The 22709-nt window shown below is 45.5% G+C and overlaps 1 protein-coding gene across 4 annotated transcripts in view; it reads right to left on the bottom strand.

Moving 5' to 3' along the window:
* GALNT10 (polypeptide N-acetylgalactosaminyltransferase 10) overlaps positions 1-22709 on the bottom strand; it is a 226692-nt gene that overhangs the window by 94859 nt on the left and 109124 nt on the right. For all 4 annotated transcript variants that reach the window (XM_025924183.2, XM_086700365.1, XM_086700177.1 and 1 more), the window contains exon 4: positions 9481-9647. In XM_025924183.2, coding sequence (XP_025779968.1) covers positions 9481-9647 — 167 coding nt within the window. The remainder of the gene's footprint in view (positions 1-9480; positions 9648-22709) is intronic.

Raw genomic sequence — 22709 nt, 5'->3', positions numbered from 1 at the left:
GAGACTGAAGAGAACCAGAGGAGAAATTAAACTCGCAATGTCCATGAACACTAGATTGACTGCCGGTACTGCAATTTTCTCCTTTTAATTTCTGGAGTAAGTAAATCACAGGCAAGTGTGTGAACTGGGCCTTCTTGATCTTCAGAACTGTCAAGGATCACCTATTTTTGGCTAGGAAAACTGGTTACATTTTAAGTTCCCAAGGTTTACAGCTGTGAAGGTGCTTCTGGATTCAAATCAAAACAAAATTGGCTCTGGAGTTGGGGGTCGCCTGACAAAAGACATGATCGAACTTTTCAGGGGCTGGAAGTTCTGCAAGGAAACTGGGAAGAATCCTCCAAGTATCTTTTTGCAATGAGCTCATTTTACAGCTGCCCGTGTGTCTGGTGTTCGTAGCAGGTTAGAGCCAATGCCTGCCTTTTTGGCCAATGTGCTTCGTTAACGGGCTAGAACCTGTATTATTATTTTTTTTTTTTTCAACGTTTATTTATTTTTGGGACAGAGAGAGACAGAGCATGAACGGGGGAGGGGCAGAGAGAGAGGGAGACACAGAATCGGAAACAGGCTCCAGGCTCTGAGCCATCAGCCCAGAGCCCGACGCGGGGCTCGAACTCACGGACCGCGAGATCGTGACCTGGCTGAAGTCGGACGCTTAACCGACTGCGCCACCCAGGCGCCCCAAGAACCTGTATTATTTAGAGAACTGGGCCAATATTTACAGTGAATGACAGCAGCAGAACATATCTATTAGACATAAGCATTTCTTTTTTTAATTTATTTTTTATTTAAAAAGATTTGTTTTAATGTTTTTATTTATTTTTGAGACAGAGAGAGACAGAGCATGAGCAGGGGAGGGGCAGAGAGAGAGGGAGACACAGAATCCGAAGCAGACTTCAGGCTCCGAGCTGTCTGCACAGAACCCGACGCGGGGCTCGAACTCACAGACCACAAGATCATGACCTGAGCTGAAGTCGGACACTTAACTGACTGAGCCACCCAGGCACCCCAGCATTTCTTTTCTTTAAAAAACATTTTTATTTATTTATTTTTGAGAGAGAGACAGAGCACGAGTGGGGGAGAGACAGAGAGAGAGGGAGATACAGAATCTAAAGCGGCCTCCAGGCTCTGAGCTGTCAGCACGGAGCCTGATGCGGGGCCTGAACTCACGAACCGTGAAGAGCCACCCAGGCACCCCTAGACATAAGCATTTCTTTACCTAAAAACTCTGTTGTTATTTTTACCTAAAAGTCATTTTGCTCAGGAGCTGGGGTATGGAGAGGAGGTGAAGTTCTTGTACCCTGGTTTGCACTATCTACTGAACGTGAATTTTCCCTTAAGGCAAATGTTGGCCACTCAAGAGGCTTCCTATAAAATGAAATACAACATGTTTAAATCACTTACAACAGTGCCTGGTACCCAGTAAGTGCCACACAAGTACCATGCTGCATTACTATTATTGCTGGTATTGTCTGTTCCTTTCCTGGATACAGACCAAATCAGCCCTTTCAGCTCCCCAGCCATGGCGCTAAGTGTGAAGGATGTGAAAAGATTTGGTTGGTTTGAGCCAAATCAACTTAGGTACTGAGGAACCTCTTACTTTCATTTTGGCCTCAAATTTCATCTCCCTCAAGACCCTGAGTAAATAACAATTCATGTCAGCCCTAAGCCAAGGGCTTTCTGTGGTCTTCCTTCTGGAAGCCTTATTCCAAGGACCTCCAATAACCTGCTCTACTGGCTGTTGCTTCCCACCCCCCCCCCCCCGACATTATGTTTTCAAGGAAACACTAAAATAGTGGAAAGGGGTAGGTTTTAATCCTCACAAGAAAATCAGGAGAGTATAGGCAATTTAGCACAGTGGTGCTGTGCCAAGTTTTTAAAATGTAGAAGGCTCACCCACCTCAATAGAAACATCACCTTTCTGAAAATGTAATGCAGCTATTTTCCACTACAGAAACGATTCTTTCCCAAACATCAGGGTGTTTGATGCTTCAGATGCAATCTGAGCGATTTATTTGATTTTTTTTTTTGCTATCTCTGTAAATCATTTATACAGTGCTTGATTCACAAAATCCTGTTTTTTTTAAAGATGCACAAAATATCCCATAAACATACTGACTCCTGCATCCTGTGTTCCTGCCAGATATCCACCAAAAGGTTTCTAGAGTTCCCTCATTATAAACTAATTGATATGCTGTAACAGCTCTAATCTTCTTAGGAGTCCTCTCCTTTGGATTCCAAGAGAGAGGCGTTGTAGATGTCAAAGATATTACAGGAGAAGAAAATCAAGAAGCCTGTGGATTTTTTTAGTTGTTAGACACCCTAGAGACTGACACTTAAGATGTGGGATTCTTAAGATTATGGAGCCCATCACGGGGAAGATCAATCCTTTCTGTCAAGTGGGATTACCAACCGTGACTGGCTCGGTCCCCCCATATCTGCGGTTTCGCTTTCTCTGGTTTCAGGTACCTGTGGCCATCAGTGGTTCGGGAGGCGGGGGATTCTGATCACCTGTCAGAAGGTCAACGGTAGCCTGCCTCCACCTCACAGTGCCTACATATTCACCTTACTTCATCTCATCACGAGGCATTGTATCGTCTCACATCATCACAAGAAGAAGAGTGAGTAAGGCACAAGTGAGAGAGAGAGAGAGAGAGAGAGAGAGAGAGAGAGAGAGAGAGAGAGACTGTATTCACATAGCTTTTATTACAGTATATTGTTCTAGTTGTTCTATTTTATTATTAGTTGTTAATCACTGTGCATGATTTATAAATTAAGCTATATCACGGTTATATAGAAAAAAATATGGTAAACATGGAGTTTGGTACTATCCACGGTTTTAGGCATCCACTGGGGTTCTTAGGACATGTCACCACAGATAAAGGGGGACTACTGTACTCTAAGGGCAGGAAAGCACTTTAGGCCACTTACCACCAATCTCTCTGAGCCTCAGTTTGGTCATCTGTAAGATGGAACTGTTTTTTCTGCCCTCATACTGTAGAGGGAACAGTATTTTACGTCTGGAGCGGTCACGGGAGGTGATGCTGGGCAGGCCAAAATACACACCGTCATTCTACCTGCGTGGCCTGCTTTATCTTTTCCTTCCTGTGGTGTGCTCATTGGCATAGGCTCTGCCCTGCCAGGGAGGCTCACAGTTCCTTAGCTGCTAAGCTTGTCCCCGGGTCAGTTAGTTCAGGAGGAAAGCAGTAGGAACAGATCGATGTTGTGTTCTCTGGACCAGCCTCTTCAACAATACAGCTAATATTCTGGGGTCACTTGACTCCTGTCTCTATTTCACAGTTGAGTCAGAGAAGGAAAGATGTGACAGTCATTTTATAATGACAAGGGCAACTGATTGTAGAAAAGTTAAGTAACAGAAACCTGTATACAAAGTTAAATATGACTGGACGTCCACTACACAAAGTACAATGTAAAGGCACTAAAAGTAGAGGGATATTATCTAGCTATTAAAAAACAGATGAGTTAGCTCTATATCTTTTGACCCAAGGGATGTCTGTGATACATTAACAGGAATAAAAGGAGGAATGTGTACAGTATGATCCTTAAAAGGGGGGGGGGAAGGAAAACAAAAAGCCATGTAAAGATTAGGGGTAAAGGTTTTAGCATCAGAATGCATGGTTTTAAAACAAAGCTCTGCTTCTTTGAGCTAAGCACATATTGGCTACTCACGTAACTTCCCTGTATCTCAGTTTTCTCATCTATAAAATGGGGATAGAAATACTACCTTTTTTAAGTAGGCAAAAGCGGTTTGAGATCAATTTGAGCCCAGTGGTTTTCACACTGGGAAGGAGAGAACCCACGAGAGTGTTATGGTAATGAATGAGGGAATTCACTTAGCACAAAATAGGTGCTCATTAAGTACTAGCTCTTGTTATTACATGCCGTTACATGTTAGTATTATTATGCAGAATGGTGTAGAATAACACACACCAGACTATTAACATGTTACCTCAGCTGGAGTGGAACTAAAAGGGGATTGGGAGGGTATGAGAAAGAAAATGGAGATGAAGAGACACTGGAAACCAAAAAAAAAAAAAAAAAATCTACAAATGGCACACAGGCATGTGGACAGATGCTCAACAGCACGTCATAGGGAAATGCAAAGTAAAACGAGACCCTCCTACACACCTATGAGAACGGCAAAAATCCAGAACACTGACAAGACCAAATGCTGTCGAGGCTGTGGAACAAGAGCAGCCCCCGTTCACAGCTGGCGGGAATGCAGAACGGTACAGTCACTTTGGGAGAGTCTGGCAGCTTCTTACACAAGTAAACATACTCTTCCCATGGGAGTCCAGCAATTGTGTTCCTTGGTATTTACCTAAGTGAGCTAAAAACATGTCCACCCCAAAACCTGTACATGGATGTTTAAAACGGTTTACTCATAACTGCCTAAACTTGCAAGCAACCAAGATGTCCTTCAGTTGAGGAGTAGATAATTAAACGGTGATATATCCTGATAGTGGAATATTAGTCTGCACCAAAAGGAAACAAGCTATAAGCCATAAAAAGCCATGGAGACACCTTAAGTGCATATTACTGTGTGAAAGGAGCCAATCTGAAAAGGCTGCCTGGAGTATGATTCCAGTTATATTAGACATTCTGGAAAAGGCAAAACCATGGAGACAGCAAACAGGTCGGTGGCTGCCAGGGGTTAGGGGGAGGGCAGGAGGAACAGGCACAGCACAGAGGAGTTTTAAGGTAGTGAAACTATTCAGTAGGACCCTCTAATGGTGGATATATGTCCATCATACATTTGTTCCACAGAATGTACAACGCCAAGAGTGAACCCCAGTATACCACTATATCCTTGGGTGATGTGTCAACGTAGGTCCATCAATTGTCACAAATGTGACTCCGATGCAGGTGCAGGGCATTGATGGGGGCCAGGGGCTAGCTACGTGTGTGGTGGGGGTGGAGGGGTATATGGGAACTCTCTACTTTCAGCTTCACTTTGCAGTGAACCTAAAATTGATCTAAAAGGTAAAGTCTATTAAAAACCCGAGGGTGGGGGGGAAAAAGCCTAAATGTTAATAGTAATTGCCTGCAGGTGATGAGGTTACAGACGGCTCTTTCTGGACTTTGCATATTTTCTCCTTCACTCCTAGCCTGGGCTCATGCTGTCCTCTCAGCCTCAAATACTCTTCACCCCATACCCCAGGAAGTAGTATCTACTGATCTCTTAGGATGGAGTTTAGCTAGAATTTTCTCTGGAAGTCTTTCCTGATCTTCTCTGTGCTCCACAGTACCTGGCTCTCCACCAAGGGTCACACACTCCATGGTCTTACAATGGTCTCTTACCTCGTCTGTCTGCCCATCTAGATGTGAGTCTTTGTGGAGAAGACTGTGTCAGCCCTGCTGTATCCCTAGCATCTAGCACAGCATCAGCAACAGTTGATTCATGAGTGTCGTTGAATATACGAAGATGAATTAAATCAGGACAAGTAAAGGGAAAAACAAAATAAGCAATACAAAACTCATGGCGAAAGAACTGAAGCGATACAGTGGAGGTGGGGAATAGCCACCCCAACGGCGGTGGGGTCCTGGAAGCAAATGAAGGCTGAGAGAGGAACAGATGCGGATGCTTAGGGGCAGGGTCAAGAGCGGTATGTTGAAATGCAGACCAGGGCAGGGCAGAATGGATTCCCTGATGTGCTCCCATGACTGGGCTGGTATAAGAGTGCATGTCAGAATTTATAAGTCCATCATGGGAAAGAGGACCTGACTCTGGCTTCACTGGTGAGGGTCTCTACTGTGTGAGCCAGTGGGTCCAGCAGTGTCTGTAATCCCCCCAGCACCACGCACTGCCAGGGACCCATCAATAGCTCTACAAACACCTGCTGAAGAATTCCTTCTAAGGGGGCGCCTGGGTGGCTCAGCTGGTTAAGCATCAGCTCAGGCTGTGATCTCTCAATAGTCAGATGGGAGCCCTGGGTCGGGCTCTGTGCTGACAGTGTGGAGCCTTCTTGGGATTCTCTCTCTCTCCCTCTTTCTCTGCCCCTTCCCAACTGGTGCAGAGCCCTCTCCCTTTCTCTCTCAAAACAAACAAACAAACAAACAAACAAACAAACAAACAAACAAAGACTTCCTTCTCCATGTGTTTGTTTGTTCATTTACTGATAGGGACTAGAGTTGAGGAAAATACTGTCAATGAGATCATACCAACGCCTTTCATTTCTGTACCTCATCATCCCAGGTAGCCCACCATTCATCCAAGGACAATAACCCTTTCCATTACTGCATATCCTATTTTTCTGCAAAACCAACACTATTTGAAAGTGGGCAGGAAAAGGAGAAAAGGAACAGAAAAATACAAATGAACAAAAAGGCCTCTGTCGTGTCTCCTAATAAAAAATCTGCCATCCGGGCAGTGCCGTCTGGAGGCAGGTCTGCCCCCCTCCGCCCTTGTCTTTCTCTCCCACTCATGCAAAAGCATCTCTGTGTCCTCTTAATCCTCAAGCAAAGCTCACACATTTGAAGAGCTTTTGGACACCCCTGGAAAACTGCAGTGCTCTATCTGTAGGCAAGGCTGGGATTATTGTGAGGCCAGCACCAGCCTCCAGTCTTGTCCCCGGTGCTGCCTGCACAGAGCTCTGGTTCTCATTTCAAGCATTCATCTGCTCCAATTTTGTCTCCTACCTGAGGTCTCAACCCTTAGCTGAATTACAATTAGTTGCCCTGAGGATCCTGGAGGAGACTCATTTCAGAGGAAGATGCCTTCTGCTGGGCAGCACCAATCTCGCCCGTTGTTAGCATCTATGAATTTCAACGCTGAGAACTGCCTCTGCTCACGTGGCCCAGAGAAATCTGTCTTTCGTGATGGCCCACATTTGCCGTACTTTGGACAGGCTTCTCCATAGTTCTGAAATTGCTTCTCCCAAATCTCATTTTTAAAACAATCACTGCTGAGTAAGTTTTCTTCCAAAGCTGCCTTAAGAATTTCTTCTCAGAACACGAATGATGATTACCTTTCTGAAAAATGCAGGTTGCAAAATCTGACAGCTAATGTGTAGGACCGAGGGGCCTGAGGGAAGAGTTCTCTGGGGTGCACGCCTGATTCACTGAGACAAAGGGGCAACATTCAGGGGCCTTAGTTCTCATTCTCATCTGTGAAATGGGATAGTATCTCCTCTCTTCCGTATCGTATTAGGGTCTGGCAACGGCACCACACAGGATCCATATTTTTGCTCTCTGGAGAAAGAGATGCACTTGGAAAATGTCATTCTTACTAAATTTACCTCTTTCTCAAGACTGTCACATTCTTTTATTATTGGAGGGTGGGTGTGTCATGTTATTTTTATCACCAAGTACAACACTGAAGAAACTGGGATATTAGAGGTGCAAACCATCGTAAGTCTAGGACTGGATGTGCTTGATAATGAGCTCTTTTTAGCAACAACTCTGCTCTTTAATACGCTGGAAAAGTAATTTATTGAGAAGTGGCCTTGGGGAAAGAAAAGAGTAAAATGCACTTCTGCAGATGTTTTTCATAAACAGCTGAGCTGAGGAGGCACAGGCCTCACTGGGAGCCCCAAGACGGGACTGTTGTCCCGTCTGCAACCACCAGCTGGGTGCTCTAGGTAAGCCCTCCACTGCTCTCGGCCTCGGGTTTCCCATCTGTAAAATGAGCAGGCTCAGTTGTATCTGTGGTCATTACGCATTTTTAAGCAGTGCGGCTCCTCTTAGTGAACACCTTTTCAGGAACCAAATATAAACCGTGCCGAGAGAGGGATCTGCACCCCACCTGCACCTGCACATACTGCCCACGGTGCTCCCCAAGGCACCCCTGTGCCCTTAGTGCTCTGAGACGCACAGCGAAAGCCAGTAGCCTAGATGGTCTTAAAATTCGGGGGCACCTGGGTGGCTCAGTCGGTTAAGCACCCAACTTCGCTCAGGTCATGATCTCACAGTTCATGGGTTCGAGCCCCGTGTCAGGCTCTGTGCTGACAGCTCAGAGCCTGGAGCCTGCTTCGGATTCTGCATTTCCCTCTCTCTGCCCCTCACCCACTCACGTTCTGTCTGTCTCTCTCTCAAAAATAAACATTAAAAAAAATAAAAAAAATTCTTTCTAGCTGTTCAAGGAGAAACGCTCGCTTCTAATCCAGCTGATGTTTGGTTTATTCTCCCTCTGGAAGACTAATGTCCTCGAGAGGGATCCTGCCAAGTGCTGTGGGTCTACCCCCAGGACAGCTGATGCTTCAGAAAACAGGTGACAGGTTCCTGAGGCGGAGCACAAAGACACAAGGCTAGCACCAGTCACAGAAGGAACGTCTGTGTCTTCCACAGCCACATCTGTCTCCGTGGCTGAAGACGACCCTGCTACTAATGTGGCTTTATGTGGTGAGGGTGTAGCTGCCATGCATTTCCTTCCTTCCTCCCTCCTGGTTCATTCATTCACTAATTTGCAAACAGTTCTGAATCACCTGCTCTAGACCGCAAATGATCTAGTGACCTAGTGAGCAGGACTGACAACAGGTCAACAAGTAGCTGTGCAACTATGCATGGAGAAGAGTGAATGGTGGTGGGGGTGGGGCACCTAACTGAAGAGGGTTGTGAGAGTAGCCGCTCATGGGAAGGGCTGGGAAGAGGGTGTCCAGGCAGAGGGAACAGCATGAGTAGATACCAAGGCAGGACGGAACTTGGTCCACCCCATGAGAGAGGGCCCAGCTGTGGCTGGTACACAGACGGCGAGAGTAAGTGAGTATCACCCTTACTGCCTTATCACACCCTACTTACTTTCCCTTAGGAAAGACCACGTCAGTGAGACCACTCAGAGCAGGCAAGTATCTCAGTCTTCTCCTCTGCAAAATGGGCTCGTTCAACACCTTCTCTAATGCACTTCTCCCTTTCCTACATCTACTCAAGAGGCCCCAAATCAAAACATTCATATTTCCAGCCACCCCGGCAGAGAGGGATGCCTGGATGTCAGGGTTCTGACCAAAAATCTTTCCCTGGGGGGTGGGGGGGAGAAGACTTTCCTGAATAAGAAGGCAAAATCTTGGGAAAAAAAAATGAGGCTTTGTTCTCTTTGCCCTTTCTGCTGCTTCTTGTCTGAAAGGCAGACTTTCCATAGGTATAGCAGCAATTCTGCGACCATGAGGATGAGGAAGCAGGCACAGAGAAGTCTGGTTCTTTGATGACAGTCTGAGGCAGGTGTACCAATTCTGGGTCTTATTATGAAATTAATGAATGACTGAACCCCTTTTGTGCCTAAGTTTATCAAGTTTTCTGGTATTTGCACTCCAGTACACTTCTACATTGTTACAAACAGGATAAAAACAGAACCTACTTCTGTTGTGAGATACTGTATACAGGGCCACGGTCATGGCCGGGCACAGAGCAAGCATCAGTGAACGGTGGCCCAGACATTCCTGCTGCTGAAGAAGAAAACCGGCCACCCCTTTGGCCAGTCACTCGATGGAGCGTGGGGGGCAGGAAGATGGGGGGGGGGGTGGGCCCTACCTCGATCACTGAAGTCATCAACCAGCACGATCTCGGCGATCAGCTCCGGGGGCGAGCGGTTCAGCACACTGTGGACGGTGCGGAGGAGGGAGGACCAGCCCTCGTTGTGGAAGGGGATGATGATGCTGGTGTTGGGGAGTGTCTCCAGGTAGCGCTTGCTGTTGCAGCTAGAAGGAGACACAGGGGACAAGGAGAGGTCAGGTTCAGCTCTCCTCTCACCAACAGAACTCAACAACTGGCTAACTGCAAAGCCCACTCCTTTCCAGCCTTTAGGGAATGAGTGAGAGCCAGGGATACCTCAGTCACTTCAGAACCTCCTTCCACCTAGCATCCCGAAGCCTGGCCTCCAGTTCCTGCACACACAGTACACAGGTATATGTATGCAAGAGCCCCCTGACTCTGTAGGAGAGCAGTTACAAACCAAAGCCAGCCAGCGCTGAGGGAGCAACATGGGGTCTGGCGCTCTCCATGTGCTATCTTGTTTAAGCCTCAACAGCCACAGGAAGGTGGCTACCCATCCTCAGGATTCCCAGTGGAAGATAGAGCTTCAGTCCAACTCTGGCCTCTCTCCCTACCCCTTGCACATTCCTCACCAGTGGAGGAGAAACCATTTATCCATGAGTTTGGAAGAACGGACTCAGCTTCACTGGCTCGGTCCCCTCTGCTCTCCCTCCCTGGGCTCTGCTTGCACATTTTCTCCTCTGCTCTCCATCAGGCACATGGTAAGCTTGGGGTGGGAGGCCGTGCCCTGTGGGCCTTTAATATCACTGTAACACCCCCAAAGAATCAACACAGTTCCTTAGTGTCATCAAATATCTAGTTGGTGCTCAAGTTCCCCTGCTCTTCTTACGTCTTTTTACAGTTGCTTAAATCAGGATCAAGACCAGGCCCACATGCTGCCTTTAGCTGATGTGTCTTCTAAGTCGCTTTTTTTCTTTACAATGTACTTGTTGAAGAAACTGGGTCCTTTGCCCTACTGGATTTCCTACAGTCTGCATTTTGCTGCTTGGGTTGCTGTGGTGTCTCTGAACACGTTCCTCTGTCCACTCTTCCTTGGTTCCAGTACTTTGGTGGTTAGATCTAGAGACGTGACCTACTTTGATGAGATATTCTGGCAACCTCTTCCTAGTGGTGTGAGCATCCCAAAGGAAAAACATACTGTCCAGTTATCTTTCCTTTTGTGATGTTGGTGGCCACCGATGACCAATGTCTAAATCCTTCATTTCACTGGAGGTTTTTAAAATGGTGATACTCTTATTCTATCATTCTTGATTTTCTAGCAGGGATACTACAATGAAGAAAAATGACCACATCAACAATTTGTTTACCCCGAAGTACATGAAAGACATGATACATTCTTGATTATCAGTTTTTAGAATGACTCGACTCCCCAGCATCTTCCAAAGACAGCCAATTATCTGTTTTCATTAGGAGGTCATAAATGTTAACATAATATGTTTCAGTTCACTGCAAATATTATTCTTTCTGGTTCCCAAATAAAACCATCATTAGCCCAAGAGAGTCTCCTCAAGTTGGCTCCTAGTCCTTTGGATATGACCCCAGAGTACTGATAACTTCCTTGCTTTCTGATAAAGATTATAAAAGGTGCTCCAGGCTTAACTTGTATATTTTCTGCCCTCACGTGGATCAGTCATTCTGCCAAGGAACCCTGGCTCCTGATTATCATCGATATCACCATTTGGATCCTGCAATACGGACACTAAGGGCCTTCATTAACTACTAGGTTGGTTATGGTTTCTACGCCTTTACACTGGTCAGAGTCAAAAATATATCTTAGTAGATTCATCATGAGTTCATGCTAAAGTTTTATATTTAATATACAAGACTATGCAGTTTTACTTATGCTTAATCTTATATATTGAATCTCCTTTTTAATTGAGATATAATTCACATATCATAAAACTCAACATAAAATTCACCCTTTTGAAGTGTCTAATTCAGTACTTTTTAACATACTTCACCAAGTTGTACAACCATCACCACTAAGTCCAGAACATTTCTATCACCCCCAAAATAAACTTCATATTCATTAGCAGTCACTAACCATTCTCCCCTCCCCTCAGGCTTAGTAACCACTAGTTTGTTTTCTGTTTCCACGGGTTTTCCTATCCTGGACATTTTATGCAAATAGAATCATATATTATGTGGTCTTTTGTGCCTGGCTTCTTTCACTGAACATGTCTTCAAGGTTCATCCATGTTTAGCATGGATTGATACTTCATTCTTTTTATGGCTGAATAACATTTCACTGCATGGATATACCATATTTCATCTATGTATTCATCAACTGATTAAAATTTGAGTTGACTGATATTTGGCTATATGAATAACACTGGCATGAACACTCATGTACAAGTTTTTGTGTAGACATGTTTTCAGGTCTGTTGGGTATATACCAAGGAGTAGAACTGCTGGGCCATAAGGTAACTCCACGCTGAACTCTTCAAGGAACTGCCAAAATGTTTTCCAAAGTGGCAAGAACATTTTACATTCCCACCAGCAACCTATGAGGGTTCCAATTTCTCCACTTTTGTTATTGTCCATCTTTTTGATTATAGCCATCCTCATGGGTGTGAAGTGTTATCTTATTTTGGTTTGATTTGCATTTTCCTAATGACTAATGGTGTTGAGTATATTTTCATATACTTACTTGGCCATTTGTTTACCTTCTTTGGAGAAATGTCTACTATGAATATATTACCTTATGTGGCAAAAGGGACTTTGCAGATCTGGTTAAGGTTAAGAACCTTGAGATGACTTTGAGGACCCTGGATTACCCAAGGGGGACCAATGTAACCACGAGTGTCCTTAAAGGTAGAGAACCTTTCTGGTTGGGTTGGAGAGATGAGAAGGATGGGGCAAAGAATGGAACTGTGAGAAGGACTCAATTCACCACTGCTGGCTTTGAAGACTGAAGGAGGGGCTCATAAGCCACGGAAGGTGAGCAGCCTTTAGAAGGTGGAAACACTCCTCAGCTGATAGCCAGCAAGATAACGGGGTCTCACTCTTCATAACTAAAGTCTGCCAACAACCCAGATAAGCAAGATTCCCCCAGAACCCCCAGGAGGGAACGCAGCCTGGCCACCACCTTGATTTTCACCCAAGGAGCCCTATGTTGGACTTCGGACTTGCAGAACTGTAAGAATAACTTTGTGTTGTTTAAACTCCTACGTTTATGGTAATCTGCCATGACAACTACAGAAAACTCATACACAAGAGTCATCTTTGATACCCAGTCTGTAAACATTATTTGGAAACAGTTAAAATGTAGAAGATCTCCCAAAAAATCCTCATGAGTCTCATGTGGCAGCAGTGGGCTGGAGTTGACAGTGGACACCCCTCTCTATGGAGCAGGTGCTCCCAGGGCCCCCTCAGCTCCTGCTACTCCCCACAACCTTACACCAGAGCTGCGTCAGTCCCTTGCATTGCCTCCAGGACCCCTGGAGACCTTTGAAGTTGATAGCCCAGAAGTAAAAGAGGGAGCTCCACAAGGTTGGTAAGAAGTTTTTTGGAGAAAATATGTGACAACTGGGGCAAGAAACGTAACAACAAAATGTCTCCTTTCCTATGCCACTGTAATCAACTGTCCAAAGGCACCTGCGTCTCTCTGTAACTTACTTTGAAACATCTCAAAAAGGAAAATAGATTGACGGATGGAGAGAGGGATGGCCAGATATATGATAAAGTCAGTAGAGGAATGCTAACTGCAGAATCTAGATGGTGCACATGAGCGCTCAATGTGCAAGTCTTTCAGAGCTTTTCTGTAGGTTTGATAATTTTCAGAAAGAAATGTTAGGGGGAAAATGGGTCAGGGTCACAGTCCCCTTAGTTTCAGATTCTGCCTTTGCTGGAGGCACCAAGGGAAGCTGGGCGGGGGAGAGTAGGAATGAACCCCTGATGTCTGGCAGTGAGGTCAGTTCCAGCTGTGTGGACAGGACCCCCCCTAATTCTGCCGGTCCAGTTCTGCTGGACAAGTCGGTCTCTTTCCCCTTGGGACCTCGGGACTTCCTTCACATGCCATCTTGCTCCTCCATCTGGCTGGGTTGTTTTTACCCAGGCCTCAAGCAGCTCCCCTCGGGCCCTTCCCCCACCTCTAATCCCTTTGGTTATGTCAGCCAGCTTTCTCTGGGAGCAGTCTCTAACTTCATTTCGTTGGCTTTCACAAATAAAGCACCTCTTCTTAAAAATCCCTTTCCCTCAACTCGGCTGGGTCCTCTGTGGCCAAGAAAAGACAGGCGATATCTAGTTTGCTACAAAAGTTCCTGCCTGCCATCCAATTTCACAGGAGGCCTGTTGGATTGAAGCAGGGTTGGGGGCGGTTGGTGGTAATAAGTTGCCTGGAGTCCACGGGGTGAAACACAATAGAGCTATTACCCCGTAGAGAGTCCTGGCTCTCTCAAATCCCAGGCTGGGCCCCACAGCCTGCCAGTAGACACGCAAACACCAGCATATATTAAGGGCAGTAGGTAATGCTACGACTGACTAAATTTATTTCCAATTTAATTTAATCATGGAACTAAAGACTATTCAGAACTCAAATGAAAGGCTCAGCTTAGATCATAGCCTGGAACACGTACCTTTGTTAGGGGGCCTGGGGGCTACTCTTTTTCTCCCTCCTCTATCCATCCACTCATTTAGTGACTAAATAAACACCCAACGACACTTGACTTTTGCCATGGGCACTAGTCATTAGTTGGGTTCCAGCTTAGTAGAGGCTCTTTGTTTAAATAAAAAATTGTGTGTGGGAATGCAAGCTGGTGCAGCCACTCTGGAAAACAGTATGGAGGTTCCTCAAAAAACTAAAAATGGAACTACCCTATGACCCAGCAATTGCACTACTAGCCATCTATCCACGGGATACAGGTGTGCTGTTTCGAAGGGACACATGCACCCCCATGTTTATAGCAGCACGACCAACAATAGCTAAAGTATGGAAAGAGCCCAAATATCCATCGATGGATGAATGGATAAAGAAGATGTGGGATATATATATATATATACACAATGGAGTATTACTTGGCAATCAAAAAGAATGAAATCTTGCCATTTGCAACTATGTGGATGGAACTGGAGGGTATTATGCTAAGTGAAATTAGTTAGAGAAAGACAAATAACATATGACTTCACTCATATGAGGACTTTAAGAGACAAAACAGATGAACATAAGGGAAGGGAAACAAAAATAATATAAAAACAGGGAGGGGGACAAAACAGAAGAGACTCATAAATATGAAGAACAAACTGAGGGTTGTGGGAGGGGTGGTGGGAGGGGGGATGGGTTAAATGGGTAAGGGGCATTAAGGAATCGATTCCTGAAATCATTGTTGCACTATATGCTAACTAATTTGGATGTAAGTTTAAAAAAATAAAAAATAAAACAAATTAATAAAAAAAATATATAGGTAAAAAATAAAAAAATAAAAAAATAAAAAAGTGTGTGACATGCTGGAATGAATCTCTCCAGTATCCAGCAAGAAACTTGGTTCCACAGACCTGCCCAACAGCCACCTTCCTGTTGGGAGTTCATGCAAAGAGCCCCTTCTCTCCTCTTCTTATCATGCCTCAGATCACAGCAGCAAGAGGAGGCCTGGGGATGGTGGGGAGGAAAGAGAAGGCCACCCCGTCCCCAGTGACACCCCCGTCTTAGCAGCCCTCTTTAAGACCTGTCTGCATGTTGTGTCTTGAGGGTTCAACACTGGGTGATGGGGTGTGCCCCGTTCTTTGGTGCGTGATAAACACGAAGCATCCCTTTGCCAAGTTCCTTCAGAAAGCAGCCAGAGAATGTGGTCTTCGGGAAGGGAAACTAGGGCACTGCTCCCAGTGCGAGGAGGCTGGGCTGGGCTATGACCACACAATAACAACTCTGCCTCCCCCCAGTGCATTGTGCCTGATGGTTTACAGAGCACTCTTCCTTCTCTCTCCTCTAATCTATATGCTAGATATATAACATATCTGGGGTACCAACCCCAGGAAGGGAGACGAACCAGAGTGCTGATCCCATTTTCCACATAAGGAAAATAGGGCCCAGACTGGTAAATGACTTGGATCCAGGACTCATATCTAGATAGCATTTATTTATTTACTTAATTTTTTAAATGTTTATTTATTTTTGAGAGAGAGCGAGAGAGAGTGGGACAAAGCACAAGCAGGGGAGGGGCAGAGAGAGAAGCAGGCTCCAGGCTCTGAGCTGTCAGCACAGAGACCAACGTGGGCTCGAACTCACAAACTGTGAGATCGAGACCTGAGCTGATGTAGACGCTTAACCGACTGAGCCACCCAGACGCCCCTAGATAGTATGTATATAAAATAATGCTTCTTTTAGCTGTTGTGACAGGTGTCACGTGATTTCTCATTGTGGTTTTAATTTGCGTTTCCCCGATGATTACTGAATGGCTAAAAGAAAACATTAGAAATAAGGGCTGGTGAGGACGTGGAGAAAAAGGAACACTTGTGCACTGTTGGTAGGAATGCAAACTGATGCAGCCACTTGGAAAATAGTATGGAGGTTCCTTAAAAAATTAAAAATAGAAATACCATATGATCCAGTAATTCCACTACTATTTCCCCAAAGAAAACAAAATCTAATTCAAAAAGATACATGCACCCCTATGTTTACTGCAGCATTATTTACAATAGCCAAACGTGGAAGCAGTCCAAGTGCCCATCGATTGACAATGGAATATTACTCAGCCATAACAAAGAATTAAATCTTGCCATTTGCAATGACAGGGATGGAGCTAGAGGGTATGATGCTAAGTGAAAGCACTCAAGAAAGACAGACACCATACGACGTCACTCAGTGTGGAATTTAAGAAGCAAAACAAATGAACAAAGATAAAAAGAGACAAACAAAAGAATAGATTCTTTCACTACAGAGAACAGATCGGTGGTTACCAGGGAGGAGGTGGGTGGGGGAGTGGGTGAAATAGGTAAAGGGGATTAAGAGTACACTTATGAGCACTGGGTTATGTAGAGAATCATTAAAATCATTATATTGTACACCTGAAACTAATGTAACATTGTATGTTAATTATACTTGAATAAAAACATACCACAATGTTTTTCTTGATGACAAAAGTGATAAGGATAAAAGTCGAAAAAACACAGAAAGGCTAACAACCAACTGGTAACCACAGGAACACCCTAACACCTGGGGCTGACCTCTGCTAAACATTTAGGGAATGTCCTCCTTTGTGCTCTTCTCTGAACGTGTATTTGTTTCTATGACACGGCACATGGCAAACCCATTTGATAGCGTCCAAGTCTCTGTGGGCTCCCAGTGCAGCGTGGCCTCTGAGGTTCTTGGAAGAGCCCCTCTAGGGGCAGAAAAGAGCAGAGTAGTGCCCTTGTAGGGGGTCAAAGCAGTGACACCATGTAACTTCCAGCACATCAATCTTGATGCCCCTTGCCTCAATATTTCTGGCCCCCAATGGCACCATAAAAGGGGCACTGTGGAGTTTCAGACCTTTAACCAAATCAAGTGAAAAACAGTCCATCCCTTGCACAGGCACGTCCATCACCACCTGGTTCACAATCTGATGAGGTCCCAACCCAACAGGGCAAAGTTTAGTTACACGTGCACAGCAGAAGGACAAAGGGGCATGGCCTGGGGTGCTCCCTGACCCACTCTGAAACGTGAAAAGAAGAGAAACAAAGTGACAGTCCATCTAGAGGGAAAGATTAAATAAACGGTGAATACTTCAAACTATGGAATACCGATAAGCAGTTAAAAATAAAGTGGAAGATGATAATGATGATAACAGAAAATATCTATTAAGGATTTCCATTATGCCAGGCAATGTTCTAAGCACTTTATATGCAGAAAGTAATTTTATTTAATTGTCACAATGCTCTTTCAAGGTAGAGACTATCATTACTCCCTTATAAAGAGGAGGAAACCAGACACAGAGAAACCAAGTAACTTGCCTAAGGTCAAACAGCCGGTAAGGGCTAGAGCCTGATTTAAACCCATCTGCCCTTTACACATATTAGTAGTTTTACACAGATAATGTAGCAATGATATGAATTATACAAGCCAAAAGAAGAATGAAGACATAAAAGACAAAAATTGAGGGAGTAGGAGTCTGATGCCCTGGCTTCTAATTTCTGCTCTGCATGCAACAATCCAAGCCCCCTCTTCTTGCTGGACCTTAGGTCCCCCTCATGCCAATAGGAAACTGCATAGATGCAGTGGGCAAGACCTAGGTGCCTGCTCTGTATTCTTTCTCCTTCTTTGGTAGTAGCATCCTGATTTTCCTTGAGGAATCTTCCACCTCTCAACTCTACAGGGTTCAGGGGGAGGTCCTTGCCTTGCCTTGAGGCTGGGCGAGGGAGTCTGGCTTAGCCAATCAGAACACTGCATCTTCCCAACCACAGAGACAGTTCAGGAAGAGGCCACCTATAAATCAGAGTAGATCTTTGCTGAGATAACCAGGAGAGAGAGAGAGGCTCTTTTTTGCTGAAACTGACCACAGGAGGATATAAATCTGGTCTGCCTGGGGCCACCATGTGTGTTCCCTATCTTAAACTGAATTCAACAGAATGGAAAACAGAGCCAAGAGTTGGAGAGAGGTTCCTACTGGCATCATTTAGGGATTCGGATCCAGCTAGAGATGAAGCCAAGCTCTGCTCCTGGTCTTTCTAGTTACGTGAGTCAATACATTTTCTTAAGTCTGAGATGGGTCTCTGTCACTCATCACTAAAAGAATCCTTGCTGTTTTAACTCTAGGCCCTTTCGGTCAAATGAATCTGTTTTGGACTTAACGATGGTTTGTGAAGGACAGAGGCATAAATGGTTCCCCAGGAGTTACCTCTGATCTGTAGGGGGCAGCTTCTGTCTCCCGCTGCAGAATTCATCACTGCTCATCACTGACTGGGAGAAAGGGCCTGGGCTGAGGGCTGTGGAGAGGGTGGGAGGCATTGGGACCACCGGGAGATAACTGAGCCCATCTGTGACTGGGCAGCCCCCAATTTAATACTCCCTAAAGGATTCTGAGCTCTTGGGGCACAAAGACAAATCTAATATACTGGCTCTCAAGATGCACCCTCAGGGCTTAATGCTGGAGCACTAGAATATAAAAGAAAAGAAGTCAAAATCAAAGGGAAGCATTTCAAAAATCTTCTCTCCAAGTCAACTTTGAATAGACCAATCCAATCATTTTGAAGGGAATTATGAAAGACATTTAATTCCCTCGCACAGGACACCATCCACAGAACAAACTGAAATACAAGTCAGTTGAATAAACCTGATGTTGTACATGCCTAAGGGAGAAAAAGTGGTCTAGATCTGGGTTCAAGTCCTGACTCTGCCACTCTGCAGCTGGCAGAGGGTAGTTTTCTATACTCACTCAGCCTCAGTTTCTTATCTATCACATGGGGATGGTAATACCATGAGAATGTTATAACTAGGCGAGACTGCACATTAAAAACAGCCACATGGAGGAAGTAGTTACCTCTGTCCTTGGAGGTGGGTAAATGTGGAAGAGAAGTCACAGCAAAGAGAATGCTCCTAATTTCAATTCTCTTGGAATCAGGGATGGATATTCCAGAGAAAGACATAGGGCTTTAGTAAGGCTTAATTAGAGTTTTGCTCTTGTAGACATGAGTCCTATTCTTGGTACCCCACACTGTAGCCAACTCATGGCTCAAAACATTCTCATTTACTCACTCCCTCAACCATGCATGTATTCAAGAAATGTTTACTGAGCCCCTGCTATGTGACAGACACTCTGCTAAGCCCTGGGGATTACCCTAGTGAGGAACAAGTGATTGTCCCTAAGGGGATAGTGTTGAATGGGAGGCAAATAAATAAGCAGTAATAAATTATGATAATTTTTCCTACCTCCCTGCATGTGGCTGTGAGGTGAGAGCAGAACGAAAACAGCCAAGAAAGACAAAGCATGAGGGCATTAGGAGTGGTGTCCCTCACGTCCAGCTCTGCACCTTGCCAACAGAGAGCAGGTCATTAATGGTTGCTGGGTTGAACTGGAGTTGGAAGGGCCTACTCCAACCCTTCTGTTTTCCAAGTAAGGAGGTGAGGCTTACAGAGGTTGCACGGAGATCCCAGACCACAAGGCCAGTGGATGTTGGAATGGGATCCGACGCTGGCTCTTTAGTTAAAACACAAAAAAGAAAGCCTTTGGAAACTCTGGATGTAAAGAATAAATCTGAATCATACACAGTTTCAAGGAGCTGATGTCTGCTGTCATGTTCCAAGTGCTGCCTGTGGGCTTGGCGGGTCTGTGGGCGGCTGGACCACACAGCCTAGAGATGTGGGTCTCTGAGGGTTATGATGAACTTCAGCATATAAACTACCACTGGTAGGAATGTGGATGCTTTCAATAAGCTTGCTGATATCTGTTCAATGTTTGTTCACATTTATCAGAAGTAGTTTGTATGGATGTGGAGCCAAAAAGACAAACTATTAGTTGCATAACCTTGGGCAAGTTACCAGACCTCTGTAAGCCTCAGTTTCCTCATTTCTAAAAATGGACTTACTGGTATGAGGTGAGAAGTGAACAGGATAGGAACATGTTGGTGCTCTGTAAACACAAGGGTACATCAAGTGCCATCTTGGTCTGAAAAGAAACATCTGTGCTGATGGTCAATCATGGTGCCTGCCTTGGCCATGCCTGAGGAAGGCTAAGAAAGGAGTCCTGAGTGGGTCCCATGACCACACCTTCCCTGGACATCATGGTGCCTGGGGCAGGAACAGAGCCCTGGCCAAAGGGCAGTCAATCCATCAACTTGCCAGTGGTCAACAGCCTAGCAAGAAATGTGCCTAAATGGGGGGTACCAGGCCAAATTCTCTTTCTCTTTCTTGGTGATACACCTTGATGTATGGAAAGGGAGTCTAAGAGTTAATGAAGAAAGCTGACACAGAACTATGCAGAGAAGAGCTAAAGCCTTGTAATGATGGGATCCAGAAATGTCTATGGGTGAGGGTGTCATAAGACAATCTAGTGTTTGGATGTGGAAAGATCTTCCCATTTCAGACACTGGGAGCCCTGGCTATGCCATGGTTCCACCTCCCCCTCCTGGAGAGCCTTGCTGGCTTTTCCCACATTCCAACTGGCTACATTCCCCTTTTCCTTTAATGCCTCTGCCTCCTTGCAGGGGACTGGCCCATTGGTTAAAGTAACTTTGCGGCCAAGGAGTCCATCCTATTCCTAAGTCCATTCTTGGGAAAGAAAAACAAAAACAAGCATCCAAAAATTGTACTTGAGCTGAGTGAAGTGTTCTTATTTCCTCTTTATTATTTTGAAAAGAATGGGTTCTTAAGGAATTAAGATTTCTAAACTCTAGAAGTCACACTAATATGGAAATCTGGACTTCCAGGTCACGGACAGGTGAGGCTGTTGGGGCACACCGTATTGTTTCATATGATCAGCGATGCTCTATCGACACCATGCCGACTGAGCCACCATGGCATCATAAGCAGTCACCTGAAGCTCATGGTGTTCCACCACCACTGTGCTCTCTACACTATAGCAAATTGTTCTTCAGTAAATAGAAGGGTGAGTGGTGGTGGTGGTGGTGTGTGTGTGTTTTAAGGGAATGATCATTTGAAAAAATCCTTGTGGAGTGACTCTCTTGTTTGAAAGCTCCCAGTGTTTGTACTCTTAGATAAACAACCTTCTTCTAGAAATGGGTGCACCATTTTAGCACTTTCTCATGGGAACTGAATCAACACGCCCTCCTCCGCCAAACAGATGATAATTTCAAGCTTTCCACTGACCAGATGGGCCTTGGGGAGTTGGGTTTGTGTGTCTTGGGGGTGGCAGAAGCCAGGATCTCTTTGGGTTGACGAAGAAAGCCCACTACTGTCTCCAGGCCACATGCGTAGCTTCCACGTGGAAAGCCAATGAGAATCACTGAATTAGGAAGGCTGGAAGGGCCCGAAGGTCACCTTGTTTGCATTCCTTATTTTACAGATGAGGAAACGGAGGCCCAGAATGGGGAGATACCTTCCTAGAGTCACAGAGTGAGATGACATACCCATATCTCAAAGAGCGGGCCTTGAGAAAGAGTACTGCCTCAAGTGGCAACTGCAGGTGTGGGGAGGGAAGTGGGGTGGGCTAGAGATCTGGATCCAAGTCCCACATTTAGCACTGGGTCACCTTGGGGAAGTCACAGCCTCCCTAAGTCTCAGTTTCCACTTGGGTGAAACGGGGATATGATTCCGTCCTCCTGAGGCTGTCACAAGGAAGGAAAGAGATATCTTAGGTGAATACAGCATCTGGCTCATAAATGGGAGTTTCCATCATCAAGAGGCCACAGTGTAGGTCATTTTCCAGCAAATGGTTTCAGTATTCTGCTGTCCTTCCCTCTCTGTTTTGCATAAAGGATAGTCCCTTATAATAAAACATTCTCAGCAAGACTATGTCCAATGGGCTCTGGAGCTACCAAGAAGTTAAGAAGAAGTTATAAATAGCTCCAGGCTCTGGAACAAAAGGAAGAAACTGGGTTTTAGTGGGCAGAGTGTGAAAAGCTCCTGCCCCCCTATCCTCCCTCCAGATGCAGATCTGGGGCCTCTCATGACACATCCCTTCAGCAAGCCTTCTCTCCTCAGCTGGGGCTTGGCTCCCAGCCCTTCTGTACACCTCTCTGGGGGATGGGTCAGGTGCTGGCTTTCTCTTCAACAGCCTGGCTGGAATCAGAGGAGCCAGAAGATTAGTGTGACAACATGTGCCAAGGCTGACATCTTGACGAAGGTCCCTTTCCATTCAGGGCAGGCTTTGCTAAACGCCAGAAGCACCTACCGGCTCTTCCCTCTTCTCAGTGGACAGCACAGAGGATCACAAAGGCTTGTTATGATTAATTATGCACCATCCGTTCGTCACCACTGTTCCACCCCCTAACCCACACCAGACTTCAGATCCAAGCAGTACTTAAGGGATCTTGGTTTGTGCTCTCTTTTCCTTCCCTTCTGAACTCACATTTTGGAAAGCCCTTGGTTCAGACCGTATCTAGTTTTAACACAGTTGTAAAAACAACACAAAAAAATTTTTTAAAGCACACAGCGAGGGGCGCCTGGGTGGCGCAGTCGGTTAAGCGTCCGACTTCAGCCAGGTCACGATCTCGCGGTCCGTGAGTTCGAGCCCCGCGTCGGGCTCTGGGCTGATGGCTCAGAGCCCGGAGCCTGTTTCCGATTCTGTGTCTCCCTCTCTCTCTGCCCCTCCCCCGTTCATGCTCTGTCTCTCTCTGTC

The sequence above is a fragment of the Puma concolor genome, chromosome A1, assembly GCF_028749965.1.
Source record: "Puma concolor isolate L17-30 chromosome A1, mPumCon1.1.hap2, whole genome shotgun sequence".
NCBI classification, from domain to species: Eukaryota; Metazoa; Chordata; class Mammalia; order Carnivora; family Felidae; genus Puma; species Puma concolor.
Note: the sequence above shows the minus strand (reverse complement) of the source record. Positions and strands in the feature narration are given on the sequence as shown.